At 40.2% G+C, this 23,216-nt stretch overlaps 1 protein-coding gene across 1 annotated transcript; it reads right to left on the bottom strand.

Annotated features, from left to right (window-relative positions):
• Window positions 1–850: 850 nt before the first annotated feature.
• Window positions 851–22,801, bottom strand: LOC139722299 (glutamate receptor 3-like). Its single transcript, XM_071633607.1, has 10 exons — window positions 22,526–22,801; window positions 9,966–10,139; window positions 9,137–9,391; window positions 8,715–8,890; window positions 7,605–7,658; window positions 6,469–6,792; window positions 5,886–5,993; window positions 3,940–4,071; window positions 3,240–3,488; window positions 851–2,624 (listed from the first exon to the last, which is right to left on the bottom strand). The coding sequence occupies exons 1-10, from the start codon at window positions 22,641–22,643 to the stop codon at window positions 1,425–1,427; spliced, it is 2,790 nt and encodes a 929-aa protein (XP_071489708.1). The 5' UTR covers window positions 22,644–22,801; the 3' UTR covers window positions 851–1,424.
• Between the last annotated feature and the right edge of the window lie 415 nt (window positions 22,802–23,216).

The following is a 23,216-nucleotide window of genomic DNA, read 5'->3' as shown; positions in this document are numbered from 1 at the left end:
AGCGTGTGTTTTCTTGGGCAAACTTCGCGTTCTTCGTGTTTCAGTGTATGAAGAGATGACTTTGAGGAGAGAAAGCAATCGATTGAAAGTGCATTGGAAGATTTAGAGTGGTGCCATTATCAATGAAAAGCGATGAAGTGAAGCTAAGGTGATGTGTTGTTTTGATAAGAGTGTAAGCTCGGATCATATAAGCTTGTGTTTTGACAGTCCTACACGTTTACTCAATGTATATTGAGAGAAAAGTTTAAGAAAACCTCAACATAATGTCACTTTTCTACATAAGATATTGAAAAAGTACGAAAAATATATACACACATTTTGTCCATTATCTATGAATTTGTCGATTATTTACATCTCAGTGAAAAAAAAAATAATGTGCAATATTACATTTTCGCTCAATAAAAAGAACAAAGATGCAAGTATAAGCATACATTATGATACATACACTGTATTAAGTATGGCATTTCATTTTCATTGCATGATCTACTTCAGGGCTAATCTTTATCGGGCATTCTACAGAAGAGTAACGCTGGAAACGAATTCTACATAGCATCAATTCAGCATGTCACAATGAATTAGTACTGACAGAATACACACTTCAGAAGATTCAAACCACCTCTAAATCCCTCAAAATAATGAGACAAGACGTTAACATAAAATCTAGCAATATCTGCATATAAAGTGAAAGGAATAAAAAATAATTATCATCGCTACGGCACGGTTTACCTGGGGACTAGAGATTCATTGCAAACTAGGACTTTTTTCACCTTATCAGAGATTTGAACGTTTCTAAGTCATCGACAGAAAACAAAGACGTTTCAGAGAAAACATACGACATACTTTGTGGTTTGAAATTGTGATGTCCATCATCATAATACTATTGAGAAAACTCCTAATTCTTTAAACTTTAGGAAATTTGAGAATTCAAAGAATTATTCATGCACTACCAAATAACACAAAAACTGTGCCATTTTGCAGTGCTTCCCACCTGCGTTTTCAGCGAATATTACGGTTATTTTCTGTCAAGGCGAGACCACAGATATCATTGTCTCAGTAAGAAAATACAAGAAGTCATTCGCACTTACCAACCTACCAGTGAAAGTTCCAAAACTTGGAAATGGCTGATTTCTTCGGAGAGGAGTTATTCGCGTGTCATTGAGATGTTGGAATTGCCAATGACAATGACCAGTAATATCTGCTGAAAAAAAAAAAGATTTCAAGGAAATACTCCAGTGGCGACACTGAGTGATCAATATCCAATTTACATTGATTAGCACCAATCCGCGGTAGTCTAAACCACAAAGACTTGGCAGAATGTCCCCGCTGCTAACCCAAACAGCTCTGCGTATTTAGGAGTGTCACAGGTTTTAAAGATCTTAAGAAAAGAAAATCAGACATATAGATATTTGTTCTCATTGTTCCGGCTATATCCACATCTTTTCTTTCCCATCTCCTCCCGATGTTCCGCCAGAAATAGGTTGTCCTCCACCGACAGGACCGCTGGAGCCGCCTCCTGTGCGACCAGCCTTCTTCCCGCCTCCTCTGTTCCCACTCCCACCTGAACTTTTCCCTCCACAGACGGCAAAGACGATGATCTCGATGATGAAGACTAAGAAGCAAATGAGGAACCCAAGAAGCAGCATGAAATAGACACCCTGCAGGTCATTAACGGTGAACGAGAAAACACCTTGTCGCTCCCACGTGGTCAAGTTGGCGCAGCGGCGTCGAGGTACATCCATCTCCCACCACTCGCGCTGCAGGTCTTCCAGAACTCCGGAGTCACGCAGCGTCTCGATGGCGTACGATAGCTGATCGCGAAGCGGCGAGTTCGTCTGAACGGCCAGGGCATAGGTCGTACGCACCAGGTAGCCGCCGCTTACGATCAGGTTGCAAGGAGGCTTGCTGGCGTGGTAGTCGAGTTCGCCAGCCTCTCCCAAAAAGGCGTACATGCCATTGCTGTCGCGGACACGCTCAACACCCTCAGTGACGTTACTCACGAACACGGAAGGATTGGAAGAATACATGCGCTGCCAGATGCGGTTGTACTCGGGAATGCTCGACTTGTAGAGATACCAATAGATAGAGCCATCGTCGACGGTACCGAAGTCGGTATCATGTTGATTAAGGAGATCATTTGGTGTCCGGACGTACACCAGACGCTTGTTGGTGTTGATGAAGTAGGTGAGGTTGAAGAGGTAGAGAAACACCATGACCAGGGCGAAAACCCACCAGAAGGCTGTCAAGGTGCGCCCGGCGTTGGAGCGGGGTGAGTTGTCGTAGCTCTGCATGAACATGGTGGTAGCGCAGAACCAGAACGAATTCTTGAGGTTGAAGTTCTTGCCGTTCTCCTCGAAGGTCTCACCACGCTCCGCGGCGGCCTGCCATTCGTAGGGGTCAAAGTAGTTGAAGAGGAAAAGGAGAAGCGCGACGAGGCAGAAAACGATGAAATTGATGAACCAGACCTCGATACCGTAGGGGTACATGAGACGGAACACGTAGTGGTTGACAGTGTATGGATTCTTGAGTAGGAGCTTCACACCTCCGCTCATGAAAGAATAGGTGAAATCGACATCCTCTTCACGCTCGTCGGTCACGGTCAATGGGCCTGCGGCGATGTCGGCTTTCTGCAGTTGGGAAGATGAAAGAGGCATTTCTGTCACATCTATGATCTGGCAAAGAATGTCGTTACGTTTAGAAGAAATTTCGGGTTTTAGGCATTGCCATCTTGAAACACCAAAATATTTTGAAGCTATCTACATCTTTAGCATATAAACATTTTTTGTTTGTTTTACAACAAGGAGTATATATTCTCCCAACCTTTAAAACCTGCTCAGTTTTGTCAATGTTGATAATCAGTGCTAAAATAACGCGGGATTTCATGGATAACCAATATGCAACACCAAATTCTACTCTGAATTACATAATGTGGAGAAGATCACTTTTTCTACGACAATTACTTGGCATTAGAAACTTTGTAGTTTGATCGAGATGCCACGGCTTGGGGCAATAAAACACACGTCATTCCCTTTCTTTCTGTTTAGTCGAGGTGGTCTCTGCACACCAAGTACCGTTCCTGTTCCTTCAAAATTACACAAATGTATGTATATATCTCTCCCTATGATGGAGGGAGCACACCGATAAGTTGACATATCATGACAACAAAAGTAGAAAAACTATGACTGTGTTCACACCCTCTTTATGAGTAAGAAAAAAAAAGGGGGAAATGGAACCAATCTTACCCTGCGAACCACCTCGCCGATCATTCCGTCCCACTCTTGGCTGAAGACGTCCTTGTTACCGTATTTGCCGTCGGGCACGAGCTCTACTTCGTAGTCGAAGTCAATACCGCGCATGTTGGACTTGATCCTACTAAGGAGGTCCATGATGTAACCCTCGTAGCGGTCGTTGCCCGTGTAAGTGCTCTGGCGGTAGTTGAGGCGGGCGAGCTCGGCGGCGCGTTTCTCTCGCAAAAAGAGGAACGGTTCGGCCTAAAATCATCAAAGGCAGGCAAAGACATTACGATACTTTCGTGCGTTCTCGTGTGTTTGAAACAGCAAGTGAGATTCATATGGAAAAAACAAAGGATAGAGGAAAGCCCGTCCACACTAATTTTACCTATCTCGATATGCCTTTCTCCTGCAAAGAAATTATCGCGTAACATCTAAAACACACAGAACCATTGTATTCCAAAGAATCCGAAATCCGGACAGCATCGTACTTGTCAACAAACGACTATAAAGCTGGGTTAGAGAGGCACATGTAAGGCGAAATAACACCATCCTATTAATTTCTGAAGATCATTTTCTAATCAACCCTTTGTATAATTTCAAACCAAATTGTCCCTTGTAGAACTTGTAGAACTTGTAGAACTACATTATTGGGGCTGGATATCAACGTTTTGCTTATACGATTTTTGGTATGTTAGGGGTTAATACTGACCTCAATCGAGACAACTTTGATCTTGCGGTCGTTGCCGTAGTTAAAGGTTGTGACGTTGAGACGACCCTCATTCTCCCACTTTCTATCCCATCTGTCCTCCCAGTAGTCAACGTTCTGTGTCCAGTCGCCCCTCTGTAGCCACGGAGGAAGAGAAAAGAAATATCAGTGATGTGAGAACGTCACATGACAATGAATGCGAGCTGCAAGTGCATCTCGAGGTAAGTGGTGGGCAGTCAATGTTCTCCGAATATTGACCGATAATTGGTGGGCAGTGAATATTTTCAGAAAATTGACTGGTTAGTGGTGGGCAGTCAATATTTTCAGAATATTGACCGGCCTTATGGGGATGCCACTGGACAATATTGAGCCATTATTTCATCTAATGCTTGACAGACAATGGATGCAATATGGTCGGTACAAATGGCGGAGGAGATTATGTTGTCTCCGACAAATGAAGCATCAAAATCAGATACAGTTTTCTTCATCCTGGGTAGCCCCTTCATTGTTTCCCCTGCTCCGTTAGAAAGAGACCCTGTCTTTATCAATACCATTGCTTTACCAGTATACCCATTTATACACCTGGGTCGAGACAGACATTGTAGATAAAAATCATCTTGTCCAAAGATATACTAGAAGTAAGTAGGCACTGGATCCAAACTCGGGATCTCCGACTTTAAGTCAAGAGTCTTATATACTATGCCACAGTGCTTCCACATGTTGATTACATATTCACCCGTTATTATATCTCACATGACGTCATAACCTACGGATATGTTGGACAAGCCCAATTGAATACACATCGCACATAATGCGGCTTGCCCCGTTTGGAGACTGATCAGAATAACAGCTTCAGGCTATCGATCTTTACATCGACAAAAAATAACATTATGGGTATTGAAATCGCGTACATTGTTTATGACTTCGGACGGCTTCCGCATGTACAAGATTTTGAAGTAACAAGCTATTCTTTCATTCATGCTACTATGTGTTCAGCTAACTAAAATCCTGAAAAGAAGGCTGTCATCTATCTATCAAACTACCTTGCAAATACAGTTTTGGTAATGGTAATGGTTTCTATATATAAATAAAAAATCATTTGCAGCCATGGAGGTGGTTTAATTGCAGAATTTTGTACACTTTCATTGTATAATAACATACATAATCATACAATCATTTTTCCATTGAAATGTAAAACTACACAATCATTATAAAAAAAGATGACACCTGATGAGCAAAATTTCAAAATTAATCAAATACACTTGTACATACACATTGGGAGAGCTGATATAGAAATAGCAGCTCTTCCAATAGAAAATAGAAATTTTAATAAACAATACCGTACGTCAAAAAAAAATTACAACGGGATCCTCCACAATGATATCTTTAAAAATAGTGAATCAATCCAAATACAAATACAGGGTATGAAACTATAACTCATTGCCCACATCTTACAGAAAACCCCGTTCGATTTGCTTCAGTGGTCAAAGAGAAATGAGGAATTTTGAAGAGGATGTCAAGAATCTCTTCCCTCCAAGTTCTCTCTATTGTATTCACACACAAGAGCATCGAAGTGCTAAACTTGGAAGAATCAGACTCATGACATGCTTTACAACTTTTCACATTTCTCTGTGACCGCTTAACCAAATTGAATGGGGTTTTCTGCAAAATAGAGCTAAGATGTTATATTTTAAGACCCTGAAGTAGAATTTAGACAGTTAAATTATCTTGGGTGTTATCAATGCAAAAATTTGGTTGTAATTTTTTGGGGGACATACTGTATGAAGAAAACCCCTACCAAAATAAGGCAATCATACCTACATCTACGGGATCAAATGGATTGTCTCGGGAAAGTGTCAATAGTTTACTCTATGAATCTTCTCTTTTTATTACTTAAATACAATCGTCTTGTACGACTCTAAACAAATGCGTTGACGAAGGACACGTACGATTTGGTCGATGGTCTCGCCCTGGCCGCTCCTAATGGTGATCGTGTAGTTGACCCGGTTGCCATACTCGTCGAAAGCCACGTTTCCAGTGATACCTTCAAAACTAATCTGTGACAAGACCAAAGTGAAAATTGCAAGAACTGGAGTCAGAAAATCATGACACCAAAGTTTCCCATTTCATGCAAACTTTTACAACTTGCGTACAGGATTTTTAAACTATAATTCATTATGTTACACGCCATGTAGCGAAAAGTTCGGTACGAACTAAGCATTCTATACGCATTATTTGTTAGCAATCTCCAAACTCTACATACAAATACACGACATAATACTAATTCCTTCAGACAGCACACTGAGCAATATCAGTAGAAGGAGACTCATTTACAAAGATATTCAAGAAATATAATAAAAGTGCAGTATTTGGTAAACAGGTATAGATATCTAAATGACATCGAAGAGCTGAAATTATTAAAATTTAAAACAAATATTTGCTTTAAAAAGTAAGAAAGAGACATCAAAGAAGAGGGAACATAATAGTTATCAAAGAGGTAAAAATGGACTTAAGTCACATAGGTCTTGATACCTCTCTCAGATACAAGGAGAGTTCGTTTTCTGCTACTGTCGAGGCGGATGTCGGGCAGGCGGGCATCGGGGTGTCGCCGGGAAGGACGGAGCTTCCGGTGGCCCCCCTACGAATTCGCTCCTGCCGATACAGCATGAGCCCGTGACCAACTGCAATGACGGCATCGAAGGCATTCCGTTCTCTGAAATGCCATTCACCGGTTGGCACGTTCCTTGCGGTCGGTAACGCGTACTGGTGCTCCCGAGTGTAGTTCATGTTGAAGCGGGTGATGTAGGCGTTGCTATCTTCCAAAATTTCCATAAATGCCCGGTCCATCGCCATATCCTATATGAATACACAGACCCTTTACTGATTAAACTGTGGTCGCTGTATGAAAAGGTTAAGCATGTATTATCATAATCGTTGACCTTCCCTAAGATTCCTCGATCGTCTGTTCCTTTCAGGAAATGTAGACGTTTGAAATATTTCTGAGTTTGATAATTGATAGTAATAGCATAGTAATGATACCGATGTGCCTTACGTACTCGGGTGAATCGTTGTCTTGGGGCTATCGACATAGCAACAACAGAATGCAATTACCTTTTTGATTCAAGTTGAACCAACCACTAACACCTCACAAAACAAACCGATTAGAATCCAGATATATCTATGATTTTTATATCATAGGCATTAGTGCTAAGATGCATCCAGTGAGATGTAGTTTATACTGCCAAATCACTCCCAATATAGGGCCTACTAAGTTTGAATAATACAGTCAAGCACTACTGTTTACACATTTGACCTCCTCAATATGAATTGAACGTCAGGCATGTTTACAAGGAACTGTTCTCTACTTCTTTTAAGTTTTTTAAATAAATGCTTTTCATTCTTACACGTTACTACACAGACTTCAAAGAATCCGTCATATTCCTTGATAAGCTCCCTGTTATTCAGTCTGCTCTGTACTATATAGAATCCGTGGTGGCGCGGTGGTTTATGAGAGTGCCCCGGACTCTCAAGGAACCCCAAGTTCGAGTCCAGCCCACAGCGGTAAACGCCTTAACCGACACATGCTGAGGAAATAGTAATTACAAGGCTCTAACAAAAAAATAGTACAAGAACTCCCAGGGCAATCACAGGTGAACAGCACTACTTACCAAGTTACCAATCATCCACGTGTATTCAGGACCAATGATACCAAGCAGAAGGGCCTAGACCGGATATGAGAAAAGGAAACATTCAAGTGGTCATGAGAAATGTGCTGGAAAGAAGACTGGTAGGCGTGGCAAAGCGAACAATCATAATAATAACAATACTACTACTACTACTACTACTATTACTACTACTACTACTAATAATAATATAAATGCAACAGTCTGTAAGTGACTTTTTGAAAAAAACAAACAAACACACGAAACAAAACATGTTAGAGGTCACAAGCTGATATCTCGTGAAATCCATGCTCGAAACTCATCAATAGCGAGCTTTAGATCTGCGCCGCGAACGCTAAGACGACGCTAAATAGCCAGAAAAACAAAAATGGTGTTCTGCACATGCGCGGGACAGCTGTTTCCATTGTTCAATCCGGGAGGAAACGTCGTCTTAGCGTTCGCGTCGCAAATCTACAGCTTGCTAGTCTAGCAACTTATCAGAGGACACGACAGATTTTCTTGAAACCGAAGATTTTTGGTTTGTGTTGCTATCATCACCGTTGGCCAATGTCATGCTCTAGACCAGTTCGGTTGCAAAATACTGTTACTTTTGTCGGTTACAACTGTGGGCTCCCAAAATAAGATCAAAGAAAAAATTATTCAACATGTAATATGCAATGAGCCATGTGCGTTGCTACAGCAGTGCATAAATAGATAGTTAGGCATATTAACGCTCCTATAGTTACGGCTGAAATAGTCATTGATATTTAACAACAAAAAAATCCCCAAAACGAACAGGTTTAATAGAAATATCAAAGGAGCAGTCACGTGATAGATTCCTTGGAAGATCCTTGAAATTGGTTAAACATTTCGTTCAGATTGCTGCTTGAGATCTGGTACATGCAACAATTTGCGAAAATTTTGTTTGTATTTACAAACGAAGTGATAGTGGAATGATAGTGAGACTTTGGTGTCTTGTGATTGTCGTTTGTTTTGAACACTTGGATGTTTCGACTAAAATGAATCATGATAGAACGATCTGGGATCCGAAATCCGTACACGAATGCATGTGCATCAGACCAAACTAGCGCCACTCTCGCAATTACGACTTCTTACCTGATCGATGGTTGAGCGGAGCATAAGCTCTGACGAGCAGTAGATGAAGATGTTCTTGGAGCCACGTTCTTCGATGAGGGGCACGATGTTCGCGAACTCCTCGTCGATGACGATGGTGGAAATGTTCCACTTGCTCATGGTAGCGTGTTCCATGACGCCTTCCATGTTTGCGAATGCTACGCGAGATGGAGTTTGTGAAAGATGAATAGAGAAGTGGATAGGTTTAGAATAGTGAACAGACTATCGTAAAGCTTACTTGTGGAAAACATAAATTCACCGGGAAAAACAACTTACAGACAAATTCAGGATCAACATAAATCTGGAAATTTGTTCGAGACACCGACAGTCCATTTATTTAAAAATCTTCAAAGGAAGCCTAATCGTATAACAGGACAAGCATCAGACGGCAAAGTACGTCTTACCTCCACCGTCATCGTAGAGTAGGGTGAAGTTCATCCAGTTAAAGTAGGTGAGGATGTCGATGTAGAAATGGGTCATGTCTTCTGGCGAAGGGTGCATCTTAAAGGCTATCGAACCCGACCCATAGTTGCCCTGGTCGATGGAGAAGACGGGATTGGTGGCATGGCTGAGAACACCAGCGATGTCGTCGCTCTCCGAGCATCGATCACGGGGCATGATGAGGGCTGAAACCTGAGATGTGGCCACGTGATCACAACCTGCAGATGAGGAGAAAGAAAAATCCAGGCATGACAGATGGAAAATACATGTCAAGTATTTATGTAACTATGATGTTTCACGGTACAATTTCTTGCACATCTGTTGCCACGGTTCTTGCATCATGTAATTGCTGGATTCAGGCACGCATTTCGTGAAGAGCCACCGTTAAGACAAACGTCAGGGGAAAGACATGTGTTGGAGCAGCCTCCATGACAACAACATCAAACTTCCCACTATACTATAGCATCACAAGCTTCTGGAGCTCTCTTCTTTATTTCTGGATGGGTCACCCGCATCAGGAGATCATCATTATCGTCGTCGTCCTCGTCTTCGTCGTCATCATCATCATCATCATCATCATCATATTCATCATCATAAGATAGGAAGAATTCCCATTATTATTATTATTATTATTATTATTATTATTATTATTATTATTATTATTATTATTATTATTATTATTATTATTATTATACTTAGTTGTGACAACTACGCGGCATCATTCATAAATGTTTCCGAAACTGCTCTGACCATCAACACAGCAAATTAACTTTCTAATTTAATGTAATATACCTTCTTGTAGTGCGACGTAGACGGAGTTGCTGGGTCTCTCGTTGCCGGCTTCGACGAAGACCAGGGTGTGTACCTCCGAGAGGAAAGTGGTGTTTCGGTTGACGTACCTCACGCCATCTTGGATGATAGTCCTATAGGCATCATCACGGGATGTCTCAGGGCCAAACATCGCACCTGGAGAACAATGAAAAGAGTCATATCACAATAATAACCTGAGCTTGCGATATTGTGAAAAAAATCATAATATGTGTATAGGTCTACACTGTACAGAAGTAGAATGACAAAAAAAAAATGAAAAGAAAAACAGTAACACCTTAAGAGAGAAATTTACAACTCTAATAAAAACAGTTGCAACCATTTTGTCTTACACCAAAGTTGTTTATAATTTCACGGCAAACCGTTGATCTTAATCAGGGATAAATCCGTCAATCACAATGGGTCTGAATGAAACAAAAACAGAATATTTGAACGTATACTTAGGAAAGCCCTTTGTCACTCTTTTGATTTATATATATCCCCTTTTCATTGGTCCTCTTGCTAATGAAAACAAATCCTTAGTAAAAAAAAATGATAAAGATATTCATGCTTTCCTCTTATCTTTTTAAACTTCTGTTTATTTATCCATAGTCACGAACAGAAAAGAGCTACACTTCGAACGCCATATTACATGTGTGTCAAAGCGTGTTCCGGCAAGATTACATCAATACCGTACATATCGCTGTATTAAATGATCAAACTAGTAATGGCGCGTCCGCGTTATTTTGAACGTGTGCAATCAACTTACAATCAAGGGATTTGTAAAATGCAGTGTAACGCGGTACAAGGCACGAACTCAATTCTGTCGGGCAAATAATTACACTGTACATGCGATGTAATCGATGGCACTGAAACCACGTAGGTATCAGCCACCTGTCTATATTGGGCGTTGTCAGTACAGCTTTTTAAATGGGCATGCCAACATCACATCACGATCTCCGATTTTTTTTTTCTTTTTTTTTTTGTCGGTTGGCCGACACATCTCAGGACAGGGACTAATTAGATTTCTAGCACGCCTAACTGCACCTACAACTGTCAGGGCAGTTAATATTTACAAGCTCATCAATCTCATCATCATGACCAATGGCAAAGAGGTCAAGTGTCAAATGGCTAATAAAAAAAAGAGGCATAACTCCCACTCAGAATAGTAGAAAAGCGTACTACATCGTCACACCGGACACCGTGCGTATCAACTCGAGGACAACTCCTGCTTGAACGTTTTATGATATCTATGATTCAATGGATATATTAAAAGGATTCTTATTTCTGATAACTCAGAAGTTTGCCAAAAGGCTAACCAGATATAGCAAACACTAGTGCATTAAAACGGGATTCCAAGTATCGAAATGTAATTCGAAGGAATACTATGTGAAGTGAAAAGCTCGTTCTTCGGATCATGGGAAAAACTAATATCCACAAATTTGAATACGAAACAACTCTTCATTATTAATCAACAACAGACATGTCAAAGTCATTCATTTTGAAGTATGAATACGAAGTAACGTGTTGCTATACGATACCAACAGGTCAAAAAAAAATGCATTGTATGCCATATGGTAAGAAGCTTGCATGATTTCAGTCGTATGCAGACACCCGGCTCGAGCCTATGATCATTCACCAACATATACGTGTACAAATGTGTACATGCAAATACATCCAGACTGTTCGATTTTCACACTAATAGGCTTATACCTCAGAACGTCCACGTTGGTATTACATGCACACGTACATGTACAATTTATGTTTGAAGTATCTCTGGCAATGTGCATTTTGTACACTGAAATTAATCCATTATGTCAGAAAAATACCAAGTTTTCCAGCAGCCCCTTTACATTGAATTCATTCACAATGATATTGATCTACTCATTTGGGATCTATACAGGATATCTACAGAAATACCAGCCAGTGCTATCAGCTCATCACTTCAACTGGAGTTGAGTAAAATATGGGGGTGAACTTTTCTCAGAGCCATTCTGTTATTCAAAAACTAATTTTTCACATATGAAGGATTGAAATTTGGGACGCTAATATCAGCTAATGATAACTGCGTCAAAGTGAGGCATTAATGCTGATACAAAAAGAAAGAATGTATACATTTACAGAGCGAAAGATATGACAGTTACTGGCTCTAAAATGTCAAGAACGTGCAGGAGAATTTTTTTTTTGTTTCCATTGGTTAGGATTCTGACACGTCTTTGACATCTGATAGCCGCCATTTTTTTTTTTCTGATAGGAATGACACTTATCTTCGTCACTGCGCGTCAGGACATTTTCTCACCGGGACTCTCCGCCCGTATGTGGCCGTCAAAACTGGGTAACAGATGAGGGCACGGCCGGTACATTGTTTTGATTTGCCCGAGATAAAAATACAATCACAAGCTCTTGGTTATGAACCATGAACTTCTATCGGAGGATGGCTACGTGACGGGATTCTCTGCCAAGAAATATAATGTATAGTGCATGTGACAGGTTTATCGCTTGCAAAGGAATGCTATTCGCACACCTTGGTGTTACCTGATATCAGTGCTTCTGAGCCATTGCTGCGCAGAAAATGAAATCGAACGATAGCTTACCAAAAAACAACAAACAAACATAACATAACCACTGTCAATAGTGTCTTTACAATCATTGTTAAATGAAAACATCAGACAGTCCCATGCATTCGGTGCACTTTTTCTCCAACCTCTGTTTAATAATAATTTTATATTTCAGTCATGATGTGAAAGTAGCCCGTTCGATGAGGTCATTGGGGAAACTGTTCTACCTGTAGGGGTAACGCTCTTCATGCCACCTACAGCTAAGGGTAAATCCCTCTGACGATTCTCGTGATATCCGAGATCGACGAAGGTCAAAAAATATGTCGAAAGACGGAACTACCGGTCGTTAGCTCCACCTTACACCTCAAGGAGTAAATTGACTGCATACTTTCTGAGCCAATGCACTCCATTTCCAAATAGCAGAATCATCAACAAGAACGTGTAGCTGATGGGCGAGTTAGGGGGAAACACCTTTCTCTTAAAATCGAGGAAGTATGTGTGTGATAGATAGCACCTTGGTACCTGTTCTATTTTCACAATTCCTTGCTGAAAGATTTTTGTCATCATCCCTCCTCCCCCTCACCTCCCCTCCTATCCCCCGCCATTTTGCCATTTATTTGGATCGATGTACAGTACGGCTTTAGAGAATCGTGCCAAGGGTTTGACTGATGAATGGGCCGAAATAACAGCTTTATGTTTTAGTCGACGACGTTGCTATGGTAACGAGGTGTCAACCACAAGTTAGTAGTTCGAAGAATTTTTTTAAATCTGTACTGTATATCTGTCAACATTGCCAGCTGTCATGAAAAGAGGGTAGAATACATGTATGCCCTACCTACGAGCAGATTTCATTTCATGAAATCTATGGGAATTATTTCAAATGTTTGTGCTGAATTATTGAGATTCTGATAAGTATATAGCACATAGGAACTGATCACCAGTCGTTCTTAAGTCGTAAGACATTTCTGTGATACCACACAACTTGCCATATCAACAAACTGGACTTTCGACGTGATATCGGTAACTGAAATAAATGTTATCATTACAATGGCTGTTTTCAAGTACAATATAGGCCTATAGATACAAAGGTGAACTGGATGATACCGTATGGTTCTTCGATACAAATAATCATTGCACGTTTGCATACATGTAATGCACTTTCATGCGTATCACACTCGTTTAGTGGATCACTATTTTCCATAATCGAATCTATTTTCCGCACGCCCACAAAGTATATACGTTAATGTACTGTTCCTCCTAATTATTGTATATAGATATATAAATATATGTTGTTATGATTTATCTCGGATCCTTTATGAATCTTTTGCAAATGTTTGAACAATATCATTTCACGACATGTAAATACTTTGTACATGTACTACGTTTTGATTTTCGTTGATTGATAAACTATGATTGAATTGAATTGAATTGAAAGCATCACGAAGAACGACGGTGAATGTCAACTTAATATTTCGACTACAGCTGCAAGCACGTCATCTAAGAACATTACAAAGCGATAATGAATCAACTACAACTTTTATGGATAGTTGTATGAGTAAAAATGGAGCATTTGACGTACGAAAGATAGACATAAAGATTATATAAACCCATTAAACGAAGATCAAGGTAACAAAGACTTCGCAGCAGATAGACATCACTTTGGGGTTTTTGTTTTTGTTGAGAAAATGACAACGATATAATAAGCAAAATAAAACTAAACGTGTCTTCTTTGTTTTTGTGCTTGCATACGATGTCTGCAATGTCACATATTACAATCACTTTTCTACTTTGATCCCACTAGCGACAGTGTAAAGTCGAGGAAGAAGATTCCAATTATATCTGTGTGTTCAGACAAAATATTAAATGGCAATGCCATATTATCCGATAGAATCTTTACAATGACTTATGCCTATAATAATGTTCTAAAGTCGATTATCTCGAAATATCGTAGGTTGTTCTACACAACTTATAATGTCCTTCACAGCGTATACCACAGTGTTTTGACAAAAAAGAGACGCCACTGGACACACTTTTATCCAAGTTTTATCCGATTATAGGCAAACATTCCGCGATGCTTGTTGTTCCGTCAACACGACTTTTCTGCATTCAAGTTTTCAACGCCCATCAAGAAACAGGTCTACCGATACAAAAGAAGGCCTAATGCAGAGGGATTTACCATCTTTTCTTATCCCATCCCCGTAAAGGACTATTCTTTGGCCCAACAAACATTTTCTTCTTAAATCGAGCCAATCTACGTTTTCTCCTCGCTCTCTTTCCTCATTCCTGCCCGGTTCTCGGACCCATTTTGAAATTCGGACAAAGGATGTTATTTCTGGCATCTTGAATATGTCACCTTTGACACAGAACTGGGGCAGACGATCGCAATATGCTTCCTCATGTTTGACTCCTTATATTCTGAGCTTGAAGAAATAGTAATCTAAAACTTCTCGAGAAAGTTACGTGGACGCAGCAACAGGAAAAATAGACTCGAAACTCAATGATTATTAAGAAACTGTAGGCCTACAGTCAGTATAACTATGTCAAATAGAATAACCTTCTTTAGGTAACCTACATCCTGTAGAGCTAAGTTTGGGTTTAGGGTGAATTACAACTGACATTCAAATGAAAATTTAAGTCATGAGAACAGGAGTGCCATCCTACAGTATAAAGACTATACAGCCACCTTATCCACGTGTAAAGCACTTTTTAGTTACATAAACCTTACAGTTAGGCCTACATACATACAAACGACTTGCCCTAGCATTCAGAAATGTGCACAACGCACAGATTGTACGTGAATAGAAACCCAACCCAGCGGTTACATCGTGTTTATTGAATGTGCACCGTAACACCACCATCGCTACCTATTATCATGGAGGTAGATCTACCTCCATGCTATTATTGCTTGCAAAATACTGTAATGACTTGAATTCAACACACGTATTCATCGGAGGTCACATCATAATAGTGAATCCATGCAGATTACCGAACAATACATCACAGTAGGCATGGGGGCAGACTTCGTGGGAAACACGTCCTAAATTCGTGATCTCTCTTTGTATATGCGCATTTCAATGCGAAACCAGGGAGACATACACAATGCATTCCCCCCTATTCTGATATCTAAGGCAAAATCCTATTTAATACTTTTACACAAAGATGTTTTCCTTAGCTGTGTCTCTTTTTTTTCTCTGACTTTAAAACGAAAAACTAGTTTAAAATTGTTTGGGGAAAATAATTTAGTCGATTCTTCTCTTTGATGATGATAGTGACGCTCTATATCATAGCATAATCACCTTCATCCTGCTGTATTCGTTTAATAGTTGCTATTTATATAACCTTATCGTCTGAAGACCCAAACTACAATGTATTACATGCATACGTATGTTCCCAGAAATTGTGATAATGCGAGTGATAGCAAATTAATTAATCACAGCATTGCGTAGGCTTATAGGCAAACGAGCTCTGTCAAATTTAAAGGGAAATGTGGTTAGCCGAGGACATATTACTTAAGAGAGCCAATAGAACTGAAGGGTCTACATTGTACATGTATGTAATGGAGTTGGTTGCCTTTCACTATAGCATGTATCAACATAGGGCTTACACGGTCCTACCAAGGAAGTACAGAGATAAACTAGTATACCAAGGAGGAACGAAAGGCAAGCTCCCTTAGTATCGATCCTCCTTGGTCCTACATAAGAATTGCATTTCCTCACAAATGTTATACGCTTAACTATTCCTACTTATTATTCAATTAATGACTACAATCAAATGTCATAAGAAAAAAAATGCTAGAGGATTCCTGGAAGTAATCGAAGTATCAATACAATATTGTACAACACAAATTAATGGTATAAACCGCTGCATCATTTTCCACAGTAGCAACGAATAAGTAAACGATGACTCATCCTTCAAGTTGGTAAAATTCCGTACTTTCGTTTACCAATCTATTTCGAGCAGCACAGCTCATCTGAATCAGAGAAAGTCACCACAGAATAATCCGTCCGTACTAATAATGAATCATTGTTTTTGCGACACTTTGGGTATATCATTACGGACTTTATGTTATCAATCTCCTTTTCTCATCATTCATTGTAATTGACAAACAAGACAAAAGCACGAAGTACCAATATTTCCCCACAGTCCTTAGTGATAGTTTCCAAAGTATAACAAGCATATCAAATAAGGTACATGTATTTTTAGCATTATCATTACTGGATTAAGCATATCTTTTGACGTCAGATGGGCTTGTTTACTACAAAAGAAAATCAGTATACTGGTATAACTAGTTGCAAACGAAAGAATAACGATGGTCTTCTCTAACTCGTTGTGCAACCATGGAGCAACAGTAGCTCCATAATGGTGCTCAGGCGCACACAATAATACAGTTGGCTATTGCTGTACCACGTACGTTCAGTTCACAGGGCTTTGCTGTGCCTATTGCTGTCGTCGTAGGGGATCCATTTTCGACGGATGCATTGTAGCCCGTGGGCTTTGTTCGGTTGCAAGACGATCGTAGGGCTAATTTGGGACTTTGTTCGAATCTCGGTCTTGTCGTACCAGGAGCCTATTGTGGCAGTCTCTATTCATGTTCAGATAGGCGTAACATCCACATAGACCCAGTTTTTCCGACCGGGTCAAACACCACAATATGCTTCTCGCCTTTTTTCTTTCCTTTTTTTTTTAGGGGGGGGGGGGGGTCGAAGATAGGAGGAAATGGTTGAAGGGGTACGAATTCAGGTGGGGTGAATCTCAAAAGGGTAACAGGAGGGGGCGATGTTTCAGTTTGGGTCGAATCGACAAGATTCAGGTCTTGCCGAAGAGAGCGATGTACCAACAGGAAAAAACAAACAAACAAAAACATCATTGATAATCAAACTCGTTGTCATCTTATCGAGTCGATGTATTCACTTTTTGGGTTTTCATTCTAACCAACGAGGTAACTTTCCCTAAGAAAAGATATAGGGCCTATACATATCTTTAGCGCAATACAAGGGTTGTACCAAAAGTAAACCACTCAGATTGGAAGAAGAAAATGAGTATCTATACTTGTATTATTATTGTACAATGTATTATTATATTAAATAACACTAAGCTCTTTTCTCGATCAGGATAATAAGCGTGGAATTCAATTTGTGGGTTTTGAGTACACCTCATCGCAGAGCTCAACAAAAATAGAACGCCTCATGGATGCTAACATGTCAGATCGTTTCTAGAATATCTTTTTCCTTATTCTGCGGTTGATGGAAAGGAAATGACGAAGAGGATGACATTTCACCTAGGCAATGTTATCAAAATAAAAATGAGGGTTGAACCACAAGAATTCCTGGTTGATGTCAGCTCAATCCCTGAAGAAGTCTTCGGGTCTTACTCTCGACTCCTAAATCCCCTTATTCCCTAATTTCCCCAGGATGAAAGAAAGAATCCAAGAAAGAGAGAACATTGAAGCTCACGATGTCTGGCTGGTGCACTCCAAATACTATGACATCTCAACCAAAATTCTATACACATCTGCCTACGTCTCAGTTTATTCTCTTTTAATAGAATGCATGTTGCCGATAAACATCCAGAAATAAGATTATAATACCAAAACTGCAGTTTACATACAAAATAATGTAGGCCTATATAAGTGACCACGCTTATATCGTGTTAAGGCAGGTTCCAGTTAATAACGAAATATGACTGAATTTTAAGAAAATAAAACAAACTTGCATACATTCAAAACCATCTTTCTGTTTTTCTATCACGATGCATACGTGATATTAATGGAGTCAAATTTTATTAAAGTTCTCAGAGGTTTTCGAATCTCTTACTCACACTAGCTAGTATAATCAGACCCACATATCAACGTGCAAACGGAGATATAGTGATAGGGCTACATGTACATGTAGGCCCTATTTAATCCTTGCCACCATTGACTCTTGCGAAAAAAAAAACCAAAAAAACAAAAACGGTTTGATCGATATGCAAATTAGTGTCTAGCACCGGCCGAATGTGCGCAGTGAAATATGAATGATAGCATATGGCATGAAGCATGCCGCTAGGATATGAGTTGTCTGGCTTGGTATCGACTATACATTGTTGTACATTTAACCCAATGCCTTTACCAGGGGGGCGTTTCATCAACGAGTTCGTCGGAGTTTTCACCGACAAATTTGCTATCAGCCAATCAGACGCAAGGATTTACACTGACAACTGTTAAAAGCTAATGAAATCCTTTGTCTGATTGGCTGATAGCAAATTTGTCGGTGAAAACTCCGACGAACTCGTTGATGAAACGCCCCCCAGTTGTACTCGTTTGGGTACTGAGTAGGGTAGTAAACAATAAAATATCCATAGACAATCGCATTTACGGCTTCAAATCCTATAGGAGACTCAGACTGTGATGAGACTTGGCTTTGATTGATGACTACCAGTGATGCCTTTTAGAAGTCTTCAGGGACGAGTTGACTACAAAACATTGCCAGTAGTGTGAGGGTCAAACTAGCTGTGACCTCACGGGAAACTCTCGGGGCACGTTGCGGTTGACACCGGTCACCATAAGGATGGCCCCTAGCTGCCATAACCGGTTCGCATCAACCGTTCCAGCATTCCCTTTGGCATGATGCGAACTATTCGCCTCAATGGGGTACACGTTACTGTATCTTCATTAGTTTTCTTCCATCAAATTACAATGGGGAAGATGGTTGAATACACCCATGGCTTCTGACCCCCCTCCCAAAATAAAGTAACATCCCAAAACAAATCTTTATCTATGTAGGCCCAAGATATTTGGGCATCCTCTAGCTCCTCCCGTAAGTATGATAATACATTATGTACTAACAAAGACAACTATATTCATTATGATAGTGGCAACCTGCTGGCATCATTCTTTTACTCTGAAAATTTTGACTGGCGATAATTAATTATCGTTAGTCCTACATTGTCGAAATAAAAATGTATGAAGCCAATATTATGATTAAACGAATGATGGCCATAATAGATGTTAAAAAAAACACATGACATCTCTTTGAATCATGTGAAGACACTAATTCCTGTTTGGTGAACAGATGCTCTGGTGACACAACATAATCGATAATGAGCTGACAGTTTTTCGAAGTGCAGGGCATTGTGAACATATTAAATAGCGTGTGAAAATTCGACGAGCGTATTAAAATACCTACTTATACATGTACACTGTATGCTCGCAGCCGCTCCCTTGAAGGTGAAGAGCACTGCTTTATAAATCTCCCACTATCTTTCTGTCTTTCCTAGTAGTGCCCCCCCCTTTTAAATTTGACGTTCTTTGTTTCGGTTCTCTTACATGTATACGATAACAAAACAATTACTATCAAATTTAATCATAATTCGACATTGCCGTTAAATTTCAGTTTCATATTTCCTGAATACCACCAAAAATGAATGAGTTTTACGAGTAAATGTTAAAAAGGGCTAGAAAATAATGAGAATATACATGCTGCGGTTTAGGATGTGTTGATCACACGCCTCACACAGGGCGTAATGGTCCACTGCTTTCTTGACACAATCGTGTAAAATTGGTTCTAGCTGCGTCCTCTTTCTACCTGGTGTTGGTAACACCTTGGAACTCGTTGGACTTATAAAAGGAGTCCTTACCCTAAGGGTGCTGGACTAATCCCGACAAATTGGCTCTTTCTCCAGGTCTCTACAGCAAAAGGTCCACATTGTTCATCACAGCAGGTAGGCCCCCTATCTACTGTACCTGGGATGTTACATGGGACTCTCAGGAGCCATAACTTAATCCTTAAATCCCTAAATCATGTGTAGCATCAACAATGGAGATTTTGAAGCATTGTGTAACAGTACGGTCAACTTGAAGACGCGAACTTATTTAGAAAAGGTTTCCAGTGGCGTAACTATCTTCCCATACATGACAATGTGACAATAGGGGGATTCCGAATGTAAAAGAAGCGGAACACGTGTTGGTGGGGTAGATTATTTTCCCATCCTTCTGAAAACACAAACCCTGAGTAATATGATATATAGCCTACTTCTCACTAATATATACTGTGTATGTCGACATTAATGACACTTCACATGACAATCTTCAACGCCATGATCTGGAATTTGCAATGTTTTCTAGTCATCACAGTACGTGTAAATATCAACACTGCTAATAGATGTTTCCCCTCATACATACAACATAGTGGCCAGCTCTGACACATACCAACAATATAGGGCCTATAGACCTACACATTATACCCATACATTTGATCGTTTGTTTGTTTGTTTACATGTTTTGTTTTGTTTTCCATAAACATCATCTGTTCCTCTGATGTCCTTGTTTGACAAAGGAATTAATAAAATCATACATTCTTACATGTAAACCACAAAGGACTGGTATCAATGCAACTATAAAGAATTTAGTTCAACCAATGTATCGCACTGCCAAAAGGACAACTATCTAAACAAAACTCACACACACATACACACACATAGACGCATCGATATCGTAATTTTTCAAGATGATAAAAACCCTCCGTGTCAGCGAAAGTGTAAAGACCGTCTCCATGCCAACAGGTTACTAGGGCAAAGGTGAGTTTGCACTCGGTCATAATTTCCCCCTTCCGTCTCTAAGAACCCCCCCCCCCCCTTGTCCTCTCCCTCCGTTTTCTCCGCATCTTTTCCTTCATACAAAACAACCTGTCGTTACAGGCAGCAGTAGAAGCACTGAGCCACGACCGGACACACGCGGTCACATCAAAGAAGATTTTCCGTGTTCAAGAGATGAACAAATCGAAAAATTGGAATGAACGAGATGGAATTTCGACGTCATTATAGCTACCTGCGTCTGTTTACAAACATCAATATTAAATGAAGCGACAAATGATTCCATTGATGTTATACACAGAGAGGTGGGAAATCGCGGGTTCTTATATGTATTCAACTTGATTTTTTTTTGTCGTTGAGAATGTCCATTGAATGTTTAATACAGAACTAGGGGATTGGATGTCAAATCTGGAGGATCTGTCTTCAGGTGTCATCTGGTGATTAAGTATTGTCGATACACTTTGTATCAAATATCATCAGAATCAGAATCACTACGAAACATTGTATCGAATCTTCAGGTGGCGCCCAACCCCCCCCCCCCCCAAAAAAAAAAGGAGGGGGAGGCGAGAGTTTTGAAGCAAACAGATAAATAGATGAAATTTGAAGAAATGAGGAAGTGGCACTTGTAGTATTTCAGGACATTTGTAGGAGGCTTTCAACCTTTCCATTGCGCCATCTTACATTATGGTCGTGACGGAAATGTAAAAATCTTGGTTTGATTGAATCCTTAATGATAATCGCATCCATGCAAGTCTATTCGAATGGTACCATCAATAGGTACAAAGGAAGGAATTTCGATGGAAACAAAGGTTAATGCATTCTTACAGGTTTTAAACGCATACCAGAGACCTGCAAGGCAATACACAATGACTTCACATCAACACATCTGATCACCTCTGATTACGCCATTTTGAATTTTAAAGTAGCCGTTTTGGAAATTGTACTGCTTCTGTGCCGAGCGCGGTCGAATCAAACAAGAGCATGTACATCTTATTTGCATATTGAAAAACCAGAAAACGACACCACAGAACGCCCCTCTCATTAACATCACAAAGGATTATGACGTCATCCTCTCGTGCTGTTGCTGTTCCGATTGGGCATAATATGTAATGAGCTGCGAATACACGCCATGTTATGAATGCGTGCTCTGGGAAGCTGAAATTTCGAACGTAAATTTGGAATCCCTCCAACTATATCTGACATTAAATGGTGCAGGAAATCTTCATATTACGATCTAAATACATGTACAACTGGACAAAACAAAACAATCGCACAGTGCAGTTAACCATCTTCGTTGACATGGCGTCAGGTAACTACGTTACCCATCATAAATTAGCAACGGGAAATGATGTCAAATGAATTCTTGACTTTCAAACCAACTTTACATTAATAAATGAAATTAACATGAAGCACTCTTACTTATTCCTACATCTGCCGACTCCGTCACCAAGATGCAAACGGCAACGAAAATAAGAAACTGAAAAGTCCTTCCACATCCGGATTCCTCTTTCCTCTTGCTTCTCCGCGATCTCGCCATCTTCTTTCGAACACTAGTTCACCTCCTTACTCCAAACGAAGTGTCATCCAACGCAAAACTCACTCCTCGTGTTGGAGAAACTGTAGATCACAGATCTTTGATGATATTTTCTAGACACCTCTGCAAATCAAATTTGGATCCACTCATTTAGGTACCTTCACTAAACAACGTCAATTTTGGCACAGTCGTCTGCACGCAGGTCCGATTCCACGGCGAGAAAGCGAGATGTAAAAATCGCCGATAGCAGAAAAGCGAGAAAAAAATCCAACCAAAGCCGCCCGCCAAGCTGGAATGCAGGGACGGACCACTTTCCACTCAAGGGGGTTTCAAGACGTTCCGAGCGAGCTGAACGAAAAGTTTCGCACACGAGGAGCGATTAATGAGCTCGTGACGAAACAAAAACTACTCAACTATAAACAAAAGACGTCGCGCGACATGCATATTCATTACAATGTAAATTCGTTCGCTCCGTAGGCGGGGCTATTATCAAGAGGCGTGTCCCGCGTCAGCATGTCGGTGACTTGTGGTGAAATACAGTCATCACTTTCAAATTTCAAACTGTTCTCCCATCTT

This window comes from Diadema antillarum, unplaced genomic scaffold (genome assembly GCF_040938485.1).
Source record: "Diadema antillarum isolate AM-2024a unplaced genomic scaffold, OU_Dant_1.0 scf00000163, whole genome shotgun sequence".
Lineage (NCBI taxonomy): Eukaryota > Metazoa > Echinodermata > Echinoidea > Diadematoida > Diadematidae > Diadema > Diadema antillarum.
Note: the sequence above shows the minus strand (reverse complement) of the source record. Positions and strands in the feature narration are given on the sequence as shown.